Genomic DNA, 18,879 nt, shown 5'->3' with positions numbered 1-18,879 from the left:
GTGTTGGCGCTACAAGATTATACCTTCTTTAATATGGTCTGGTTTTGTGACTTACTTGCTACATTATGGAACTGTTTCATAGACTATTTGTCTTTTATGTCTGCGAAACTCGCATTTCACCTTTGCCTCGATTGTGTCTGGTACGAATAAGCAAGACTTATGGAACAAGTATGAGAAAAAAGATTAATTGGAGATCAAACAGCCTTCCTACACTATGTTTTTGGTTAAATTAATTAGCAAGTTACTTAACATTAGACAAGATTAATTACTACATAAAAGGTCAACCTGAGGTTTAACAGAATCTGCTAACCTTATATAGAGTTCATGTTAAACTTATATAGAGTGAGGAGAATAATTATATTTTTTATATATATTTTTTTTTTGTTCATTTGGTCGCTTTTGATTTTATATTGGTTCGTTATTTTTGTGAATACACACAACACACACACACACACACACACACACACCCTGAGGTGGGATCGGCATTAGTTCATTGTCATTATGCACGGCCATTTTGAATTGAATGTATCCATAAAGATTTCCCATGAGCTCTAGATGAATATTATTTACATGATGTCTGCCATTTACTTTGGCCTTTCTACCTTTCTGCTGTTCCTCCCAGTCCAATGTAGAAATATCAAGGCTTTATGTCTGTCATGTTCTGAGAACAACAGCCAAAACACCAGGAAGGGAACACGGATAGAGAACAACACCAGGAAGGGAGCATGAATAGAGAACAACAGCCAAAACACCAGGAAGGGAACATGGATAGAGAACAACACCAGGAAGGGAGCATGGATAGAGAACAACAGCCAAAACACCAGGAAGGGAACACGGATAGAGAACAACACCAGGAAGGGAGCATGAATAGAGAACAACAGCCAAAACACCAGGAAGGGAACACGGATAGAGAACAACAGCCAAAACACCATGAAGGGAGCATGGATAGAGAACAACAGCCAAAACACCATGAAGGGAGCATAGATAGAGAACAACAGCCAAAACACCATGAAGGGAGCATGGATAGAGAACAACAGCCAAAACACCATGAAGGGAGCATGAATAGAGAACAACAGCCAAAACACCAGGAAGGGAACACGGATAGAGAACAACAGCCAAAACACCAGGAAGGGAGCATAGATAGAGAACAACAGCCAAAACACCATGAAGGGAGCATAGATAGAGAACAACAGCCAAAACACCAGGAAGGGAACACGGATAGAGAACAACACCAGGAAGGGAACATGAATAGAGAACAACAGCCAAAACACCAGGAAGGGAACACGGATAGAGAACAACACCAGGAAGGGAGCATGAATAGAGAACAACAGCCAAAACACCATGAAGGGAGCATAGATAGAGAACAACAGCCAAAACACCATGAAGGGAGCATGGATAGAGAACAACAGCCAAAACACCATGAAGGGAGCATAGATAGAGAACAACAGCCAAAACACCATGAAGGGAGCATGGATAGAGAACAACAGCCAAAACACCATGAAGGGAGCATAGATAGAGAACAACAGCCAAAACACCATGAAGGGAGCATAGATAGAGAACAACAGCCAAAACACCATGAAGGGAGCATGGATAGAGAACAACAGCCAAAACACCATGAAGGGAGCATAGATAGAGAACAACAGCCAAAACACCATGAAGGGAGCATGGATAGAGAACAACAGCCAAAACACCATGAAGGGAGCATAGATAGAGAACAACAGCCAAAACACCATGAAGGGAGCATGGATAGAGAACAACAGCCAAAACACCATGAAGGGAGCATAGATAGAGAACAACAGCCAAAACACCATGAAGGGAGCATGGGAAATGTAAGACAGAAGCAGAGCACTAAGAATTGTTGGACAGAAAAGCACACACACACACACACACACATACTCAGAGTATGAATTGTAAAACACAGAACAGTGCCGACGAAGAATCGTTCCGTTAAATATTAATATCTCAATAACAATAACACGGAGAAAGCATCTGTGCCGTCATGGATTGGAGTCAGGAGACGCATTAGACAGCCCCATAACACTTTATAGGACCTGCTAGAGTAATGAGAAAAACAAGGGGAGGGAGGAAGGGAGGAAGGAAGGGGGAGCGACACGATTTCACAGTCTCACGTCAGAATTAGACGTTCATCCATGTTTCTCAAACGTCAAATTTCGAAGTGTTTATTAAGGTTAAGTTTAATCATTAACTCTGAATGGCTAATGTAAGGTTAAGGTTTGGGATAGACTTATAAGAGGCAGATGATTACGCCCATTTGCCATCCCAGTCCACAACGCCCTAGCAAAACCAAAACCTACTTTGCGAGGGGTGGGTTGCTGCTGGCTCAAAAGGTCAGCAGCCTGCCATCCATCCCACATATCTTTGTAATTGATCTGGCCTTTTCTCATCAGCCATGAAGTCAGTGGGAGTCTCTCCCAAATAAAGAGGTTGGCATCGATCACACACTTTATATGCTCATCTGTTCTCCCCGCCAAGACGTTTTGGGGTGTGTTTATGTTTTTCTCTTTTATCAACATGTCCACCTCCACAGCAGAATAGAGAACATTAACCTGGCCTTACATTAGGTCTAAATTATCTTATTTAAAAAGGAAATGGACCAGTAGCTTACAACAAGCTGTAAGTCACTTTGGATAAGAGTTGCTGCAAAATTACTCAAATGTAAATAAGCTTATTAAGGAAAATGGAGACACACAGAGATACACAGACACGCGCGCGCACACACACACACACACACACACACGCACGCGCACGCGCACACACACACACACACACACACACACACACTTACACACACGCTCCAATAGCTGTACATTAGTGAGCTGTGTCATCAGGGCGTCCTCAGCTCGTAATAAGGGAGATGGCTTTTTAATGACGGTCCCCGACCTTATTTGGTAAGGGTCAATCTAGGATTAATTTAGTAAGACGTATTAAGTTGTCTGATTAACATTGTGGAGCTTATTAAAAGGGAATGGAAACATTAGGCCAAGGTTCCCCAACTGGCGGCCCATGGGCCAGATTTGGCCCGCCAGCAATAGTATTTGCCCCCCCCCAATGCCCCATAAAACACATTTTAAGATGAGATGCAAAAAACTCTCAAATGCAATGTCACAAGAAGGAAGTTACCCTGCCTAAATAAGGCAATAGTTACATTTTGAACTTTGTTCATGAGGAGAGGAGAGAGAATGCAGGAGAAGGTGAACTAATAAAGCGGACCTTTCCGTGGTGCTGAAACGTAAAGCTGTAAAGCTGTACCAATATAAAGTACTGTATGTATCACACCAATATAAAGTACTGTATGTATCACACCAATATAAAGTACTGTATGTATCATACCAATATAAAGTACTGTATGTATCACACCAATATAAAGTACTGTATGTATCACACCAATATAAAGTACTGAATGTATCATACCAATATAAAGTACTGTATGTATCACACCAATATAAAGTACTGTATGTATCATACCAATATAAAGTACTGTATGTATCATACCAATATAAAGTACTGTATGTATCACACCAATATAAAGTACTGTATGTATCACACCAATATAAAGTACTGTATGTATCACACCAATATAAAGTACTGTATGTATCACACCAATATAAAGTACTGTATGTATCATACCAATATAAAGTACTGTATGTATCACACCAATATAAAGTACTGTATGTATCATACCAATATAAAGTACTGTATGTATCACACCAATATAAAGTACTGTATGTATCATACCAATATAAAGTACTGTATGTATCACACCAATATAAAGTACTGTATGTATCATACCAATACAAAGTACTGTATGTATCATCTGTTTTTCCCCATGGAATAATGCTTTCAAAAGTAGTTTGGTATCAGTTTTTCCTTCAAGCCTACTTTGCTGCTGTTCCCTTAACTCGCGTGTCAAACTCATTCCACAAAAGGCCGAGTGTTTACGGATTTTCCTTCCAACCTTGTAATTGATTGCTAGATTAAGGTCACTAATTAGTAAGGAATTTCCCTCACCTTGTTGTCTAGGTCTTAATTTAATTTAGGTCTTAATTTAAATGTATCTAGACCCAAACTGCTACAGACCTACGTATATCTATCCTACCCTGCCTTTCTAAGGTCTTCGAAACGCCAAATTAACCAACAGATCACCGACCATTTTGAATCCCACCGTACCTTTTCCGTTATGCAGTTGGTTTACGAGCTGGTCATGGGTGCACCTCAGCCACGCTCAAGGTTGTAAATGATATCATAACCGCCATCAATAACAGACATTACTGTGCAGCCGTATTCATCGACCTGACCAAGGCTTTCGACTCTGTCAGTCACCACATCCTCCTTGGTTCAGTGTGTTAAATCGAAGGGTCTGTTGTCTGGACATCTGGCAGTCTCTATGGGGGTGCCACAGGGTTCAGTTCTCGGGCTGATTCTTTTCTCTGTATATATCAATGATGTCGCTCTTGCTGCTGGTGATTCTCTGATCCACCTCTACGCAGATGACACCATTCTGTATACATCTGGCCCTTCTTTGGACACTGTGTTAACTAACCTCCAGACGAGCTTCAGTGCCATACAACTCTCCTTCCGTGGCTTCCAACTGCTCTTAAATGCAAGTAAAACTAAATGCATGCTCTTCAACCGATCGCTGCCCGCACTTGCCCGCCTGCCTAGCATCACTACTCTGTACGGTTCTGACTTAGGTATTTGTAGTTGGCCACATATTCTAAGTGTCTGGTTAGATTGTAAACTCTCCTTCCAGACTCACATTAAGCATCCCCAATCCAAAGTTAAATCTAAAATTGGTTTCCTATTTCGCAACAAAGCCTCCTTCACTCATGCTGCCAAACATACCCTCATAAAACTGACTATCCTACCGATCCTTGACTTCGGCGATGTCATTTACAAAATAGCCTTCAACACTCTACTCAGCAAATTGGATGCAGTCTATCACAGTGCCAGCCGTTTTGACACCAAAGCCTCATATACTACCCTCCACTGCGACCTGTATGCTCTCGGTGCCTGGCCCTCGCTTCATATTCATCGCCAAACCCACTGGCTCCAGGTCATCTATAAGTCTTTGCTAGGTCCCAACTTATCTCAGCTCACTGGTCACTATAGCAGCACCCATAGCACACGCTCCAGCAGGTATATCTCACTGGTCACCCCCAAAGCCAATTCTTCCTTTGGTTGCCTCTCCTTCCAGTTCTCTGCTGCCAATTACTGGAACGAACTGCAAAAAACACTGAAGCTGGAGACTCATATCTCCCTCACTAGCTTTAAGCACCAACTGTCAGAGCAGCTCACAGATCACTGCACCTGTACATAGCCCATCTGTAAATAGCCCATCCAACTACCTCATCCCCATATTGTTATTTAAAAAAAATGTTTTGCTCCTTTGCACCCCAGTATCTCTACTTGCACATTCATCTTCTGCACATCTATCACTCCAGTGTTTATTGCTCAATTGTAATTATTTTGCCACTATGGCCTATTTATTGCCTTACCTCCCTTATCCTACCTCATTTGCACACACTGTATATAGACTTTTTCTATTTTATTATTGACTGTATGTTTGTTTATTCCATGTGTAACTCTGTGTTGTTGTTTGTGTCGAACTGCTTTGCTTTATCTTGGCCAGGTCGCAGTTGTAAATGAGAACTTGTTCTCAACTAGCCTACCTGGTTAAATAAAGGTGATCTGGTCTACCAGGTTAAATAAAAGTGATCTGGTCTACCTGGTTAAATAAAGGTGATCTGGTCTACCGGGTTAAATAAAGGTGATCTGGTCTACCGGGTTAAATAAAGGTGATCTGGTCTACCTGGTTAAATAAAGGTGATCTGGTCTACCTGGTTAAATAAAGGTGATCTGGTCTACCTGGTTAAATAAAGGTGATCTGGTCTACCGGGTTAAATAAAGGTGATCTGGTCTACCGGGTTAAATAAAGGTGAAATAAAAAATAATGAAAGAAAAGTAAAACCCTGCAGAGCCTCGGTCGTCCGTGGAATGAGTTTGACACCTCTGCTTTAACTGAATACAAAGTAATACATTTCCCCCTGCAATTATTCTGGACGACGATGACTCTTCTTTGAATTTGTGTGACAGAGGACTTTTGTTTTTTTTATCTTCTAGGTTTACGAACAAGACGACTTGAGTGAACAGATGGCGAGCCTAGAGGGACTCATGAAGCAACTCAACGCCATCACTGGCTCGGCCTTTTAACCCCAGCAGCCCTGGCAGAGAGTTCCACCCAGACAGTCCGTCAGACCTACAACGCAGCACAGACAGAGAGATAGCAGTACCACTAGAAGAAGCAGGAACACAGAAACAAGGGGCAGGGCACAGAGGAGGGGGGCGCATGGTGCCTGGACCTCAGAAACACAGATACTTCTCAACAAACCCCCTATAATACCATAACCAACCCACCTAACGGACCTCTCTGTGTCCCTTTAATACTGTAACCAACCCCCTATCTGTCCGGTCTGTCCCTCTATAATACCCCCCAGGACCTCTGAAAGAGGGACGATGAAGACTCTAAAATGATACACGATGAAGAAATGATATTTTATGTTTTCCACAGTGTTGTTTTCCCTTTAAAACGTCAACTTTTTGAGTTTTCATTGATCAATGTTGTTTTTGTTTTTTGTTTCCCATGTGCGTTACTGGTGTTTTGGATTGAATTTTGAACTGAAGGCTCAAGTGTAACAGCTGGACCTATAAGACCTAAGGACTGTTTGCTATCTCCAGACATCAATGTTTCTCTGGACCCTCGTTGCCTGGTGATGATGTGAGATGACAATGGTAGGTCTCGCAGTGGTAGGTCTCGCTGTGGTAGGTCTCGCAGTAGTAGGTCTTACCGTGGTAGGTCTTACAGTGGTAGGTCTCGCTGTGGTAGGTCTCGCAGTGGTAGGTTTCACAGTGGTAGGTCTCACAGTGGTAGGTTTCACAGTGGTAGGTCTCACAATGGTAGGTCTCACAGTGGTGGGTCTCACAGTTGTAGGTCTCGCAGTGGTAGGTCTCGCAGTGGTAGGTCCCGCAGTGGTAGGTCTCGCAGTGGTAGGTCTGGCAGTGGTAGGTCTCGCAGTAGTAGGTCTCACAATGGTAGGTCTTGCAGTGGTAGGTCTCACAATGGTAGGTCTCACAGTGGTGGGTCTCACAATGGTAGGTCTCACAGTTGTAGGTCTCGCAGTGGTAGGTCTCGCAGTGGTAGGTCCCGCAGTGGTAGGTCTCGCAGTGGTAGGTCTGGCAGTGGTAGGTCTCGCAGTAGTAGGTCTCACAGTGGTAGGTCTCACAGTGGTAGGTCTCGCTGTGGTAGGTCTCGCAGTGGTAGGTTTCACAGTGGTAGGTCTCACAATGGTAGGTTTCACAGTGGTAGGTCTCGCAGTGGTAGGTCTCACAATGGTAGGTCTCGCAGTGGTGGGTCTCACAGTTGTAGGTCTCGCAGTGGTAGGTCTCGCAGTGGTAGGTCTCACAGTGGTAGGTCTCGCAGTGGTAGGTCTCGCAGTGGTAGTTCTCGCAGTGGTAGGTCTGGCAGTGGTAGAATCTCAAAGTGGTAGAATCTCACAGTGGTAGAATCTCACAGTGGTTGGTCTCACAGTGGTAGGTCTCGCAGTGGTAGAATCTCACAGTGGTAGAATCTCGCAGTGGTAGAATCTCGCAGTGGTAGAATTTCGCAGTGGTTGGTCTCACAGTGGTAGAATCTCGCAGTGGTAGAATCTCGCAGTGGTAGAATCTCGCAGTGGTTGGTCTCACAGTGACCACATGCTAATGGTCAGTGACCACAGCCTAGAACATTCCACAGGCTGTGGGAACACTGGTTAGACCTAGAACTGAATTACCTCTATGCGGCCTCTACGGGATCATGGCAGACCCCGGGAAAGTTCTCCATATCTCCTTGTTCGGGTCCATCTACAGTATGTTGCTTCTCCTCGACTTATATCTACAGTATGTTGCTTCTCCTCGACTTATATCTACAGTATGTTGCTTCTCCTCAAATCTGCCCTGGTCATGTTGCTTCTCCTCAACTCTGCCCTGGTCGTGTTGCTTCTCCTCAACTCTGCCCTGGTCGTGTTCCTTCTCCTCAACTCTGCCCTGGTCATGTTGCGTCTCCTCAATTCTGCCCTGGTCATGTTGCTTCTCCTCAACTCTGCCCTGGTTGTGTTCCTTCTCAACTCTGCCCTGGTCATGTTGCTTCTCCTCAACTCTGCCCTGGTCGTGTTCCTTCTCCTCAACTCTGCCCTGGTCATGTTGCTTCTCCTCAACTCTGCCCTGGTCGTGTTCCTTCTCCTCAACTCTGCCCTGGTCATGTTCCTTCTCCTCAACTCTGCCCTGGTCATGTTGCTTCTCCTCGACTTACATCTACAGTATGTTGCTTCTCCTCAACTTACATCTACAGTATGTTGCTTCTCATCAACTCTGCCCTGGTCGTGTTGCTTCTCCTCAACTCTGCCCTGGTCGTGTTCCTTCTCCTCAACTCTGCCCTGGTCGTGTTGCTTCTCCTCAATTCTGCCCTGGTCATGTTGCTTCTCCTCAACTCTGCCCTGGTCGTGTTGCTTCTCCTCAACTCTGCCCTGGTCATGTTGCTTCTCCTCAACTCTGCCCTGGTCATGTTGCTTCTCCTCAACTCTACCCTGGTCGTGTTGCTTCTCCTCAACTCTGCCCTGGTCATGTTGCTTCTCCTCAACTCTGCCCTGGTCGTGTTGCTTCTCCTCAACTCTGCCCTGGTCGTGTTGCTTCTCCTCAACTCTGCCCTGGTCGTGTTCCTTCTCCTCAACTCTGCCCTGGTCATGTTGCTTCTCCTCAACTCTGCCCTGGTCATGTTGCTTCTCCTCAACTCTGCCCTGGTCATGTTGCTTTTCCTCAACTCTGCCCTGGTCATGTTGCTTCTCCTCAACTCTGCCCTGGTCATGTTGCTTCTCCTCAACTCTGCCCTGGTCATGTTGCTTCTCCTCAACTCTGCCCTGGTCATGTTGCTCCTCCTCAACTCTGCCCTGGTCATGTTGCTCCTCCTCAACTCTGCCCTGGTCGTGTTCCTTCTCCTCAATTCTGCCCTGGTCATGTTGCTTCTCCTCAATTCTGCCCTGGTCATGTTGCTACCCTATCACAACCACAGACAGCTGTTTGGTATTTGCCAAAATGTAGTTTTGAAATCATTAGAACAACATGTCCAAACCAGACTTATAATCACTCGTTCCAGTCGAGGTATGGAGGGTCTTGGAACGTATTGGGAATCAAGACTGTATCAAGTGGTATTACAAGGTGGTTGGAAGGCTTTTGTACCAATACATGAGTTTGGTCCCTGTTAAAACGTATCTGTTGATAACCTTATTCACCATCCCAACGGGATCTTTTTGTTGCTTTATGATGCATTGGTGGTGATGATGATGATGATGACGGTGATCTTTAGTTTTTAACAGTTAAGGTTGTCATGAGACAAACACATGTACCTCAGTTTATTTAAGCTTGACTGACTGTGATGGGCGATCACCCCAGGGGTTGTTTTGGATACGATCACCCCAGGGGTTGTCTTGGATACGATCACCCCAGGGGTTGTCTTGGATACGATCACCCCAGGGGTTGTCTTGGATACGATCACCCCAGGGGTTGTTTTGGATACGATCACCCCAGGGGTTGTCTTGGATACGATCACCCCAGGGGTTGACTTGGATACGATCACCCCAGGGGTTGTCTTGGATACGATCACCCCAGGGGTTGTCTTGGATACGATCACCCCAGGGGTTGTCTTGGATACGATCACCCCAGGGGTTGTTTTGGATGCTAATGCAGGAGGGCCATTTTATAGATGATAAACGATGCGTATGTTTTCCATATAGTATTTTTACATCAGCAGTTCTGTCAAACGCTGCAGTACAACTATTTCTAATCCAATTTGTAACAGCCTCTTCCCGACTTGTGATATTGTTTTACATTAGGCTGCTCCATGGACAGCTATGCATCACTGACGATAGATACATAACCTTTAGTTTTTTAACAAAACAAGGCACATGGGGGAGGGGGGCATGTACAACTGAATCATTAATCGCCATGGAAATAGGACATCAATATTCTCATGTTTGACTCTGGTAACCCATGGTAACTGTGCTCCTTTTATAATTTGCAAGTGTCTATTTTTCATCTGACGATGGATTGTCCTGGGGACAAAAAAACAGAAGAAGAAGAAGGAATAGCTGCATTGGCATCTGAACATGTATAGGGGGGTTCAGCATTCATTATTCAATATTAGAATTCTGACTTGAGCTCTTAGGAAAAAAAAATAGAAAAGATGACTCCAGGAAAGTAATGAGGATGCTGAATGGTATAATGTTATGGTATTGATGTCTGTGTCAGTGAGAGATTGACATGGATTAGCATCGAGGGATAGAAAAACATAATGGCCGCCTCCGTTAAAGATTCAGAGATCAGCCCGACTCGTCACAAAACAAAACAAACCTTCACGTGTGCTCATCTTGTACGTAATGTTTTAGATTTTTCTTTTTTTATCCGTTTGCCCTTTAATTAAAATACTTTGTTTGTTTGTTTTACGTTGTTGAGAAAAAGACGTTGTATGTGCCTATACATTTCACCTTTTGTTCTTAGTATTTCTCTTTGTTGATCTCTTTATTTGTATGGAGATCTGTGTGAAAATGTAAAATGTGCTCTCTCTCTCTTTTTCCCCTCTCTTTGCCCTAAACGCAGGGTAACACATGATCTATGACATTCTATCGACACGGTCTTCTCCTCTGGAAGACCGTCAGGCGAACAGAAACATGGCTCGATCTTTTTCTAGTGGATATTTTTACCATGAACAGAAAGGATGGCTGCAGCAAGACTACATGGAAAAAAGGCTTGAGTCCCAAATGGCATTATGTTCCCTATGTAGTACACTACATTTGGCTGGAGCCCTGGTCATAAAGTAGTGCTCTATATATATATAGAATAGGATACCATTTAAGATACAACCAATGCTTTTGATTTATTTTATTGCATTGTACTGTTCCATAGAGCAATTGAAGGACAAATTGCTAGTAAACTATTTTTTTTAACCTTTATTTCACTTGGCAAGTCAGTTAAGAACAAATTCTTATTTTCAATGACGGCCTAGGAACAGTGGGTTAACTGCCTGTTCAGGGGCAGAACGACAGATTTGTACCTTGTCAGCTCGGGGATTCGAACTTGCAACCTTTCGGTTACTAGTCCAACGCGGGAACTTTATATGATAACATTTAATATATTATTTACAGCATTACTCTTACTTTTATTTAATTTATGAAAAACAATTTCATCATTCTGGAAATTTTTGTTTAGCTTAAGACAAAAAACAAATAGGAAAACGTATTCAAGTCTTTTTACTCAATTTCTGTCTGAGAGGTGTCTGTCCCATTGAATAGCCTCTTCCTGTTGTCATTTTCCCATCAGCCACTTCAGGATTACGGTATCCATATTAGGATAGAGTCACAAGGCGTTACTCCTAGTTAGGACACTGTACAGGGTAGCACTTCCTCTCAGAAAAGGAACACATCCACAGTAACTTTGAGCTGCGAAATGACATAGACAAACTGTCTACATTGTCCATATATTTGAATAACAAGTCAAATTTGAAGTTGAAAGTTAGTCGAAATTTGAAAGACCAAATAGTTTGCGATAGCTAGCTGTGCTCTGAGACTTTTCCCAGTCAGGACTGGACAATAAAGGGCCTCTGTGTACTGGTTGTAAACATAGAGGGATTCAAGGCTTGAGTCCCAAATTACACCCTATTCCCTATGTAGTGTACTACTTTTGACCAGGGCCCCATAGGGAACAGGGTACCCTTTTGGGACTCCTCTCAAGGTGACCTTCATTTAGCCAAATGTGCTGACGAGAGAGCCGGTGTGTCTGTGAGATAATGGGATATTGGGTTTTACTAATGAGAGATCACTGTGCCATTAAAAGGGTTGGAGCACCCAACCACCCAATGAATGTGGCCTTCAACACCTGTTATGGATTAAAGGCTATGGTTATAACCTGTTATAGATTAAAGGCTATGGTTATAACCTGTTCTACATGATATGCTATGGTTATAACCTCTTATGGATGATATGCTATGGTTATAACCTCTTATGGATGATATGCTATGGGTATAACCCATGGGTATAACCCTAACTCAGGTGAGTTGGGTGCAGGCTGGGCTGAGGTGAGGTGGAGACAGGCAGAGTTAGAGACAGATAGCAGGCTGGGCTGAAGTGAGGTGGAGACAGGTAGAGTTAGAGACAGATAGCAGGCTGGGCTGAGGTGAGGTGGAGACTGAGGTGAGGTGAGGTAGAGAATGAGGTGACAGTGAGAGCAGGTATAGTTAGAGACAGATAGCAGGCTGAGGTGAGGTGGAGACTGAGGTGAGGTGAGGAGGTAGAGACTGAGGTGACAGTGAGAGCAGGTATAGTTAGAGACAGATAGCAGGCTGAGGTGAGGTGGAGACTGAGGTGACAGTGAGAGCAGGTATAGTTAGAGACAGATAGCAGGCTGAGGTGAGGTGGAGACTGAGGTGAGGTGAGGTGAGGTGGAGACTGAGGTGACAGTGAGAGCAGGTATAGTTAGAGACAGATAGCAGGCTGAGGTGAGGTGGAGACTGAAGTGAGGTGGAGGCTGAGGTGACAGTGAGAGCAGGTATAGTTAGAGACAGATAGCAGGCTGAGGTGATAGATAGATAGATAGATAGATGGTGGTTCCTAACTGTTACGTGGTCGTGTATACAACAGTACTAGTTATAATACAAGGATGCGAGTTTTTCCCCACTGAACACTCTGATGACTGTTGGGAAGGTGAAATATCCAGAAAGAAAGTCCCTAAGTACATGTATATTAAATGAATCCTTAAAATATTTCCAATTTTAGAATTGTTAACCAAATTAGATTTAGAGATTGCAATATTAAAGTGTACATTTTTTTTGTTTGTTAATTTGAAGTGAAGAATGAGGAAACGAGACATTTTTACACACCTTATTATTATATAGAGTAAGAAAACGTCTTCTTCTCCTCCTGGCTGTTTCTACCCACAACGTTGTATACAATTGCTGGTTTTGTAATGCACTGTAGAGCAAAAGCAGTTCCACTGTTCTTTTTTTTAAATATATATATAAAGAAATGTTATTTCAATGGTCTATTCTTTTTTTTTGTTTGTTTGATAAATACAGTTTTGATACAAAATGTCTCTTGTCCTTATGTTTGGCGTCTTTATCTGTCACTATAATGAAGACTGAGGGAAAACCTGAAGCAAAGCCGTCTCGTCTCTAAACAGAATAGGTCCTTACGTCGCAAATGGCTCCCTAGTCCCTATGTAGTACACTACTTTTGACCAGATCTCTATGGTTCCTGGTCAAAAAAGTAGTGCACTTATTATGTGGAATTAGGGTGGCATTTACAACGCTGAGTGATAACATCCTGTAGCAAGTCAAGGCCTGTCTTTCTCTTGGACAGACGACTTGAAGGTGACTGGCAGTTTCCGTATGTCTGACGCAGGGCAATGAAGATGGATTACCAGAGCAGGACAAAAATCAAGACAGGTTGAAGAGAGTTCTAATGATTAAAAAAAACAACAGAAACCTGCATGACAGGCTGTCCTCAGAATATTACAGAATGATGAAGGGAAACGCAAGTCGTAGCTGTTAGTCAAATATAGTTATATTTAACCAGGTTTTTTTTTTTTTTTTAATGTTTTTCACCTTTATTTAACAGGGTTGAGAACAAGTTCTCATTTACAAGTCCGGGGAACTACTAACTGTTATTCTCCAGTTGTTCTTCTGGTAATGATGTACTATCCCTAATAATGATTTACTGTCATCAATAGATAGAGTGAAGTCTCCTACGGAAGAGTGGGCAGTCAATGTTTAGTGTCTTGTTAGAATTTTGGTTGGCATAGTTTTGAAGAAGAGCATTAATTTAGACTTGGCAATGTCGTATTAACAAACCCATCATTATCTGTCTTGCACAATTTTGCCAGATTTAATCACCATTTCCTTTAAAGCGCCAATAAAGTCCTTAGGATTAGGATTTTATGAGAAAAGACACTGGAGAATGATGGTAAAATCATATTTCATAAATATGTCTTATACTTTGGTCTACAATATCAGATTACTTCCAGATATACACCACATGACCAAAAGTATGTGGACACCTGCTTGCCGAACATCTCATTCCAAAGCCATGGGAATAAATATGGAGTTGGTCCCTCCCTTTGCTGCTATAACAGCCTCCACTCTTCTGGGAAGGCTTTCCACTTGATGTTGGAACATTGCTGCTATAACAGCCTCCACTCTACTGGGAAGGCTTTCCACTAGATGTTGGAACATTGCTGCTATAACAGCCTCCACTCTTCTGGGAAGGCTTTCCACTTGATGTTGGAACATTGCTGCTATGTGTCGCTATGACAGCCTCCACTCTTCTAGGAAGGCTTTCCACTAGATGTTGGAACATTGCTGCTATAACAGCCTCCACTCTACTGGGAAGGCTTTCCACTAGATGTTGGAACATTGCTGCTATGACAGCCTCCACTCTTCTGGGAAGGATTTCCACTAGATGTTGGAACATTGCTGTTATAACAGCCTCCACTCTTCTGGGAAGGCTTTCCACTAGATGTTGGAACATTGCTGCTATGACAGCCTCCACTCATCTGGGAAGGCTTTCCACTAGATGTTGGAACATTGCTGCTATGACAGCCTCCACTCTTCTGGGAAGGCTTTCCACTAGATGTTGGAACATTGCTGCTATGACAGCCTCCACTCTTCTGGGAAGGCTTTCCACTAGATGTTGGAACATTGCTGCTATGACAGCCTCCACTCATCTGGGAAGGCTTTCCACTAGATGTTGGAACATTGCTGCTATGACAGCCTCCACTCTTCTGGGAAGGCTTTCCACTAGATGTTGGAACATTGCTGCTATGACAGCCTCCACTCCTCTGGGAAGGCTTTCCACTAGATGTTGGAACATTGCTGCTATGACAGCCTCCACTCCTCTGGGAAGGCTTTCCACTAGATGTTGGAACATTGCTGCTATGACAGCCTCCACTCTTCTGGGAAGGCTTTCCACTTGATGTTGGAACATTGCTGCTATAACAGCCTCCACTCTTCTGGGAAGGCTTTCCACTAGATGTTGGAACATTGCTGCTATGACAGCCTCCACTCCTCTGGGAAGGCTTTCCACTAGATGTTGGAACATTGCTGCTATGACAGCCTCCACTCTTCTGGGAAGGCTTTCCACTAGATGTTGGAACATTGCTGCTATGACAGCCTCCACTCCTCTGGGAAGGCTTTCCACTAGATGTTGGAACATTGCTGCTATGACAGCCTCCACTCTTCTGGGAAGGCTTTCCACTAGATGTTGGAACATTGCTGTGGGGACTTGCTTCCATTCAGCCACAAGAGCATTAGTGAGTTCGGGCACTAATGTTGGGCGATTAGGCCTGGCTCGCAGTCGGCGTTTCAGTTCATCTCAAAGGTGTTCGATGGGGTTGAAGACAGGGCTTTGTGCAGGCAAGTCAAGTTCTTCCACGCTAATCTCAACCAACCATTTCTGTATGGACCTTGCTTTGTGTAGTCATGCTGAAACAGGAAATGGCCTTCCCCAAACTGTTGCCACAAAGTTGGAAGCACAGAATCTTCTAGAATGTCATTGTAAAATATAGAATGAACATTTCTATTCACTGAAACTAAGGAGCCTAACCCGAACCATGAAAAACAGCCCCAGACCATTATTTATCCTCCACCAAACTTTACAGCTTACACTATGCTTTGAGGCAGGTAGCGTTCTCCTGGCATCCGCCAAACCCAAATTTGTCCTTGGACTGCCAGTTGGTGAAGCTCGATTAATCACTCCAGGAACGAGTTTCCACTGCTCCAGAGTACAATAGCGGCGAGCTTTACACCACTCCAGCTGATGCTCGAAAATGGAAACCCACTTCATTAAGCTCCCGATTAACAGTTATTGTGCTGACGTTGCTTCCAGAGGCAGTTTGGAACTCGGTAGTGAGTGTTGCAATCGAGGACAGACCATTTTTACTCACTACGTGCTTCAGCATTCAGTGTTCCCTTTCTTTGAGCACACATGGCTGTAGTATATATACTGATCAAAAATATAAACACAACATGCAAAGTGTTGGTCCCATGTTTCATGAGCTGAAATAAAAGATACCCGAAATGGTTCATTCGCACAAAAATGTTGTGCACAAATTTGTTTACATCCTTAGTGAGCAGTAGTTAGTGAGCATTTCTCCTTTGCCAAGACAATCCATCCACCTGACATATGTGGTATATCAAGAACCTGATTAAACAGCATGATCACTACATAGGCCAATCTAAAATGTGCCATTTTGTCACACAAAATGTCTCAAGTATTTAGGGAGCTGTTGCCAGAGAACGTAATGTTCTTTTCTCTACCATAAACCACCACCAACATCATTTTAGAGAATTTGGCAGTACGTCGAACCAGCCTCACAACCACAAACCACGTGTATGGCGTCGTGTGAGTGAGCGGTTTGCTGACTTCAGCATTGTGAACAGAGTGCCCCATGGTGGCTGTGGGGTTATGGTATGGGCAGAGATACCGTCATGAGATCCTGAGGCCCATTGTCATGCCATTCATCCACCACCATCACCTCATGTTCCAGCATGATAATGTACTGCCCCATGTCGCAAGGATTTGTACTTAAAATGATCTTCTGAACTCATATCTTAGTGGAGTTAGGAGAGGAGCAGAGATCAATCCATCAAATGTATTTATAAAGCCCTTCATACATCAGCTGATGTCTCAAAGTGCTGTACAGAAACCCAGCCTAAAACCCCAAATAGCAAGCAATGCAGGTGTAGAAGCACAGTGGCTAGGAAAGTTTCCTAGAAAGACAGGAACCTAGGAAGAAATCAATGTACATCAATTTACTACCCTGAGACCAGGCTGAGTATAGCCCCCACACCACTAGAGGGATATCAACAGACCACAGGAGCTGAGAGGAGAGGAGCGGAGAGGAGCGGAGCTGAGAGGACAGGAGCTGAGAGGAGAGGAGTGGAGTGGAGTGGAGAGGAGCTGAGAGGAGAGGAGTGGAGTGGAGAGGAGCTGAGAGGAGAGGAGTGGAGTGGAGAGGAGCTGAGAGGAGCGGAGAGGAGAGGAGCGGAGAGGAGCGGAGCTGAGAGGACAGGAGCTGAGAGGACAGGAGCTGAGAGGAGAGGAGTGGAGTGGAGAGGAGCTGAGAGGAGTGGAGCTGAGAGGACAGGAGCTGAGAGGAGAGGAGCTGAGAGGACAGGAGCTGAGAGGACAGGAGCTGAGAGGAGAGGAGTGGAGTGGAGAGGAGCTGAGAGGACAGGAGCGGAGAGGAGCGGAGCTGAGAGGACAGGAGCGGAGAGGAGCGGAGCTGAGAGGACAGGAGCTGAGAGGAGAGGAGCTGAGAGGAGAGGAGTGGAGTGGAGAGGAGCTGAGAGGAGTGGAGATGAGCAGAGAGAGGCTGAGAGGAGAGGAGCGGAGAGGAGTGGAGAGGAGCTGAGAGGAGCGGAGCAGAGAGAGGCTGAGAGGAGAGGAGCAGAGAGAGGTTGAGAGGAGAGGAGCGGAGCGGAGAGGAGAGGAGCGGAGCGGAGCTGAGAGGACAGGAGCTGAGAGGAGAGGAGCTGAGAGGAGAGGAGTGGAGTGGAGAGGAGCTGAGAGGAGTGGAGGGGAGCGGATAGGAGCTGAGAGGAGTGGAGATGAGCAGAGAGAGGCTGAGAGGAGAGGAGTGGAGAGGAGTGGAGAGGAGCTGAGAGGAGAGTAGAGGAGCGGTGAGGAGCGGAGCTGAGAGGACAGGAGCTGAGAGGAGAGGAGCTGAGAGGAGAGGAGTGGAGTGGAGAGGAGCTGAGAGGAGTGGAGGGGAGCGGATAGGAGCTGAGAGGAGTGGAGATGAGCAGAGAGAGGCTGAGAGGAGAGGAGCGGAGAGGAGTGGAGAGGAGCTGAGAGGAGCGGAGCAGAGAGAGGCTGAGAGGAGAGGAGCAGAGAGAGGTTGAGAGGAGAGGAGCGGAGAGGAGCAGAGGGAGGCTGAGAGGAGAGGAGCTGAGTGGAACGGAGAGGAGTAGAGAGGAGTGGAGAGGAGCGGAGCAGAGAGGTGCTGAGAGGAGAGGAGCGGAGAGGAGTGGGGAGGTACAGAGCAGAGAGAGGCTGCGAGGAGAGGAGCGGGAATGCATTTAAGTCATTGTGCCATCCATGATAGTTCTGGGAAATAAGAGGTTCCATCCTCCTCTCTTCACCCTTTTCACTGGGAAATAGTTATATAAAAAGAAGGGATCTTGAAGGGTATTTTGATCAGTAGGCTTAGATGCTTAATGTAACCTGACATAGAGCCAACGTAATGTAACCTGACATAGAGCCAACGTAATGTAACCTGACATAGAGCCAACGTAATGTAACCTGACATAGAGCCAACGTAATGTAACCTGACATAGAGCCAACGTAATGTAACCTGACATAGAGCCAACGTAATGTAACCTGACATAGAGCCAACGTAATGTAACCTGACATAGAGCCAACATAATGTAACCTGTGTAACCTGACATAGAGCCAACATAATATAACCTGACATAGAACCAACATGATATAACTTGACTTAGAGCCAACATAATGTAACCTGTGTAACCTGACATAGAGCCAACATAATGTAACCTGACATAGAACCAACATGATATAACTTGACTTAGAGCCAACATAATGTAACCTGTGTAACCTGACATAGAGCCAACATAATGTAACCTGACATAGAGCCAACATAATGTAACCTGACATAGAGCAACCATAATGTAACCTGACAAAGAGCCAACATAATGTAAACTGACAGAGCCAACGTAATGTAACCTGTGCAACCTGACATAGAGCCAACATAATGTAACCTGTG

General features: G+C 44.6%; 1 protein-coding gene and 1 long non-coding RNA gene across 2 annotated transcripts in view; both read left to right on the top strand.

Moving 5' to 3' along the window:
• The window catches only part of LOC112238656 (netrin receptor DCC-like), a 115,336-nt gene extending 108,829 nt beyond the window's left edge, over positions 1-6,507 (top strand). Inside the window, exon 13 of the mRNA XM_042302763.1 lies at positions 6,142-6,507. Coding sequence (XP_042158697.1) covers positions 6,142-6,231 — 90 coding nt within the window. The 3' untranslated portion in view covers positions 6,232-6,507. The remainder of the gene's footprint in view (positions 1-6,141) is intronic.
• A 3,725-nt stretch (positions 6,508-10,232) lies between these two features.
• Positions 10,233-12,626, top strand: LOC121840218. The gene is made up of 2 exons (XR_006079483.1): positions 10,233-12,303; positions 12,391-12,626. It is a non-coding gene; the product is annotated as an uncharacterized LOC121840218 (long non-coding RNA).
• Positions 12,627-18,879: the final 6,253 nt, after the last annotated feature.

This window comes from Oncorhynchus tshawytscha, linkage group LG20 (genome assembly GCF_018296145.1).
Source record: "Oncorhynchus tshawytscha isolate Ot180627B linkage group LG20, Otsh_v2.0, whole genome shotgun sequence".
Classification (NCBI taxonomy): domain Eukaryota; kingdom Metazoa; phylum Chordata; class Actinopteri; order Salmoniformes; family Salmonidae; genus Oncorhynchus; species Oncorhynchus tshawytscha.
The sequence above is the reverse complement of the archived record's forward strand: the minus strand, read 5'-3'. Positions and strand labels throughout refer to the sequence as shown.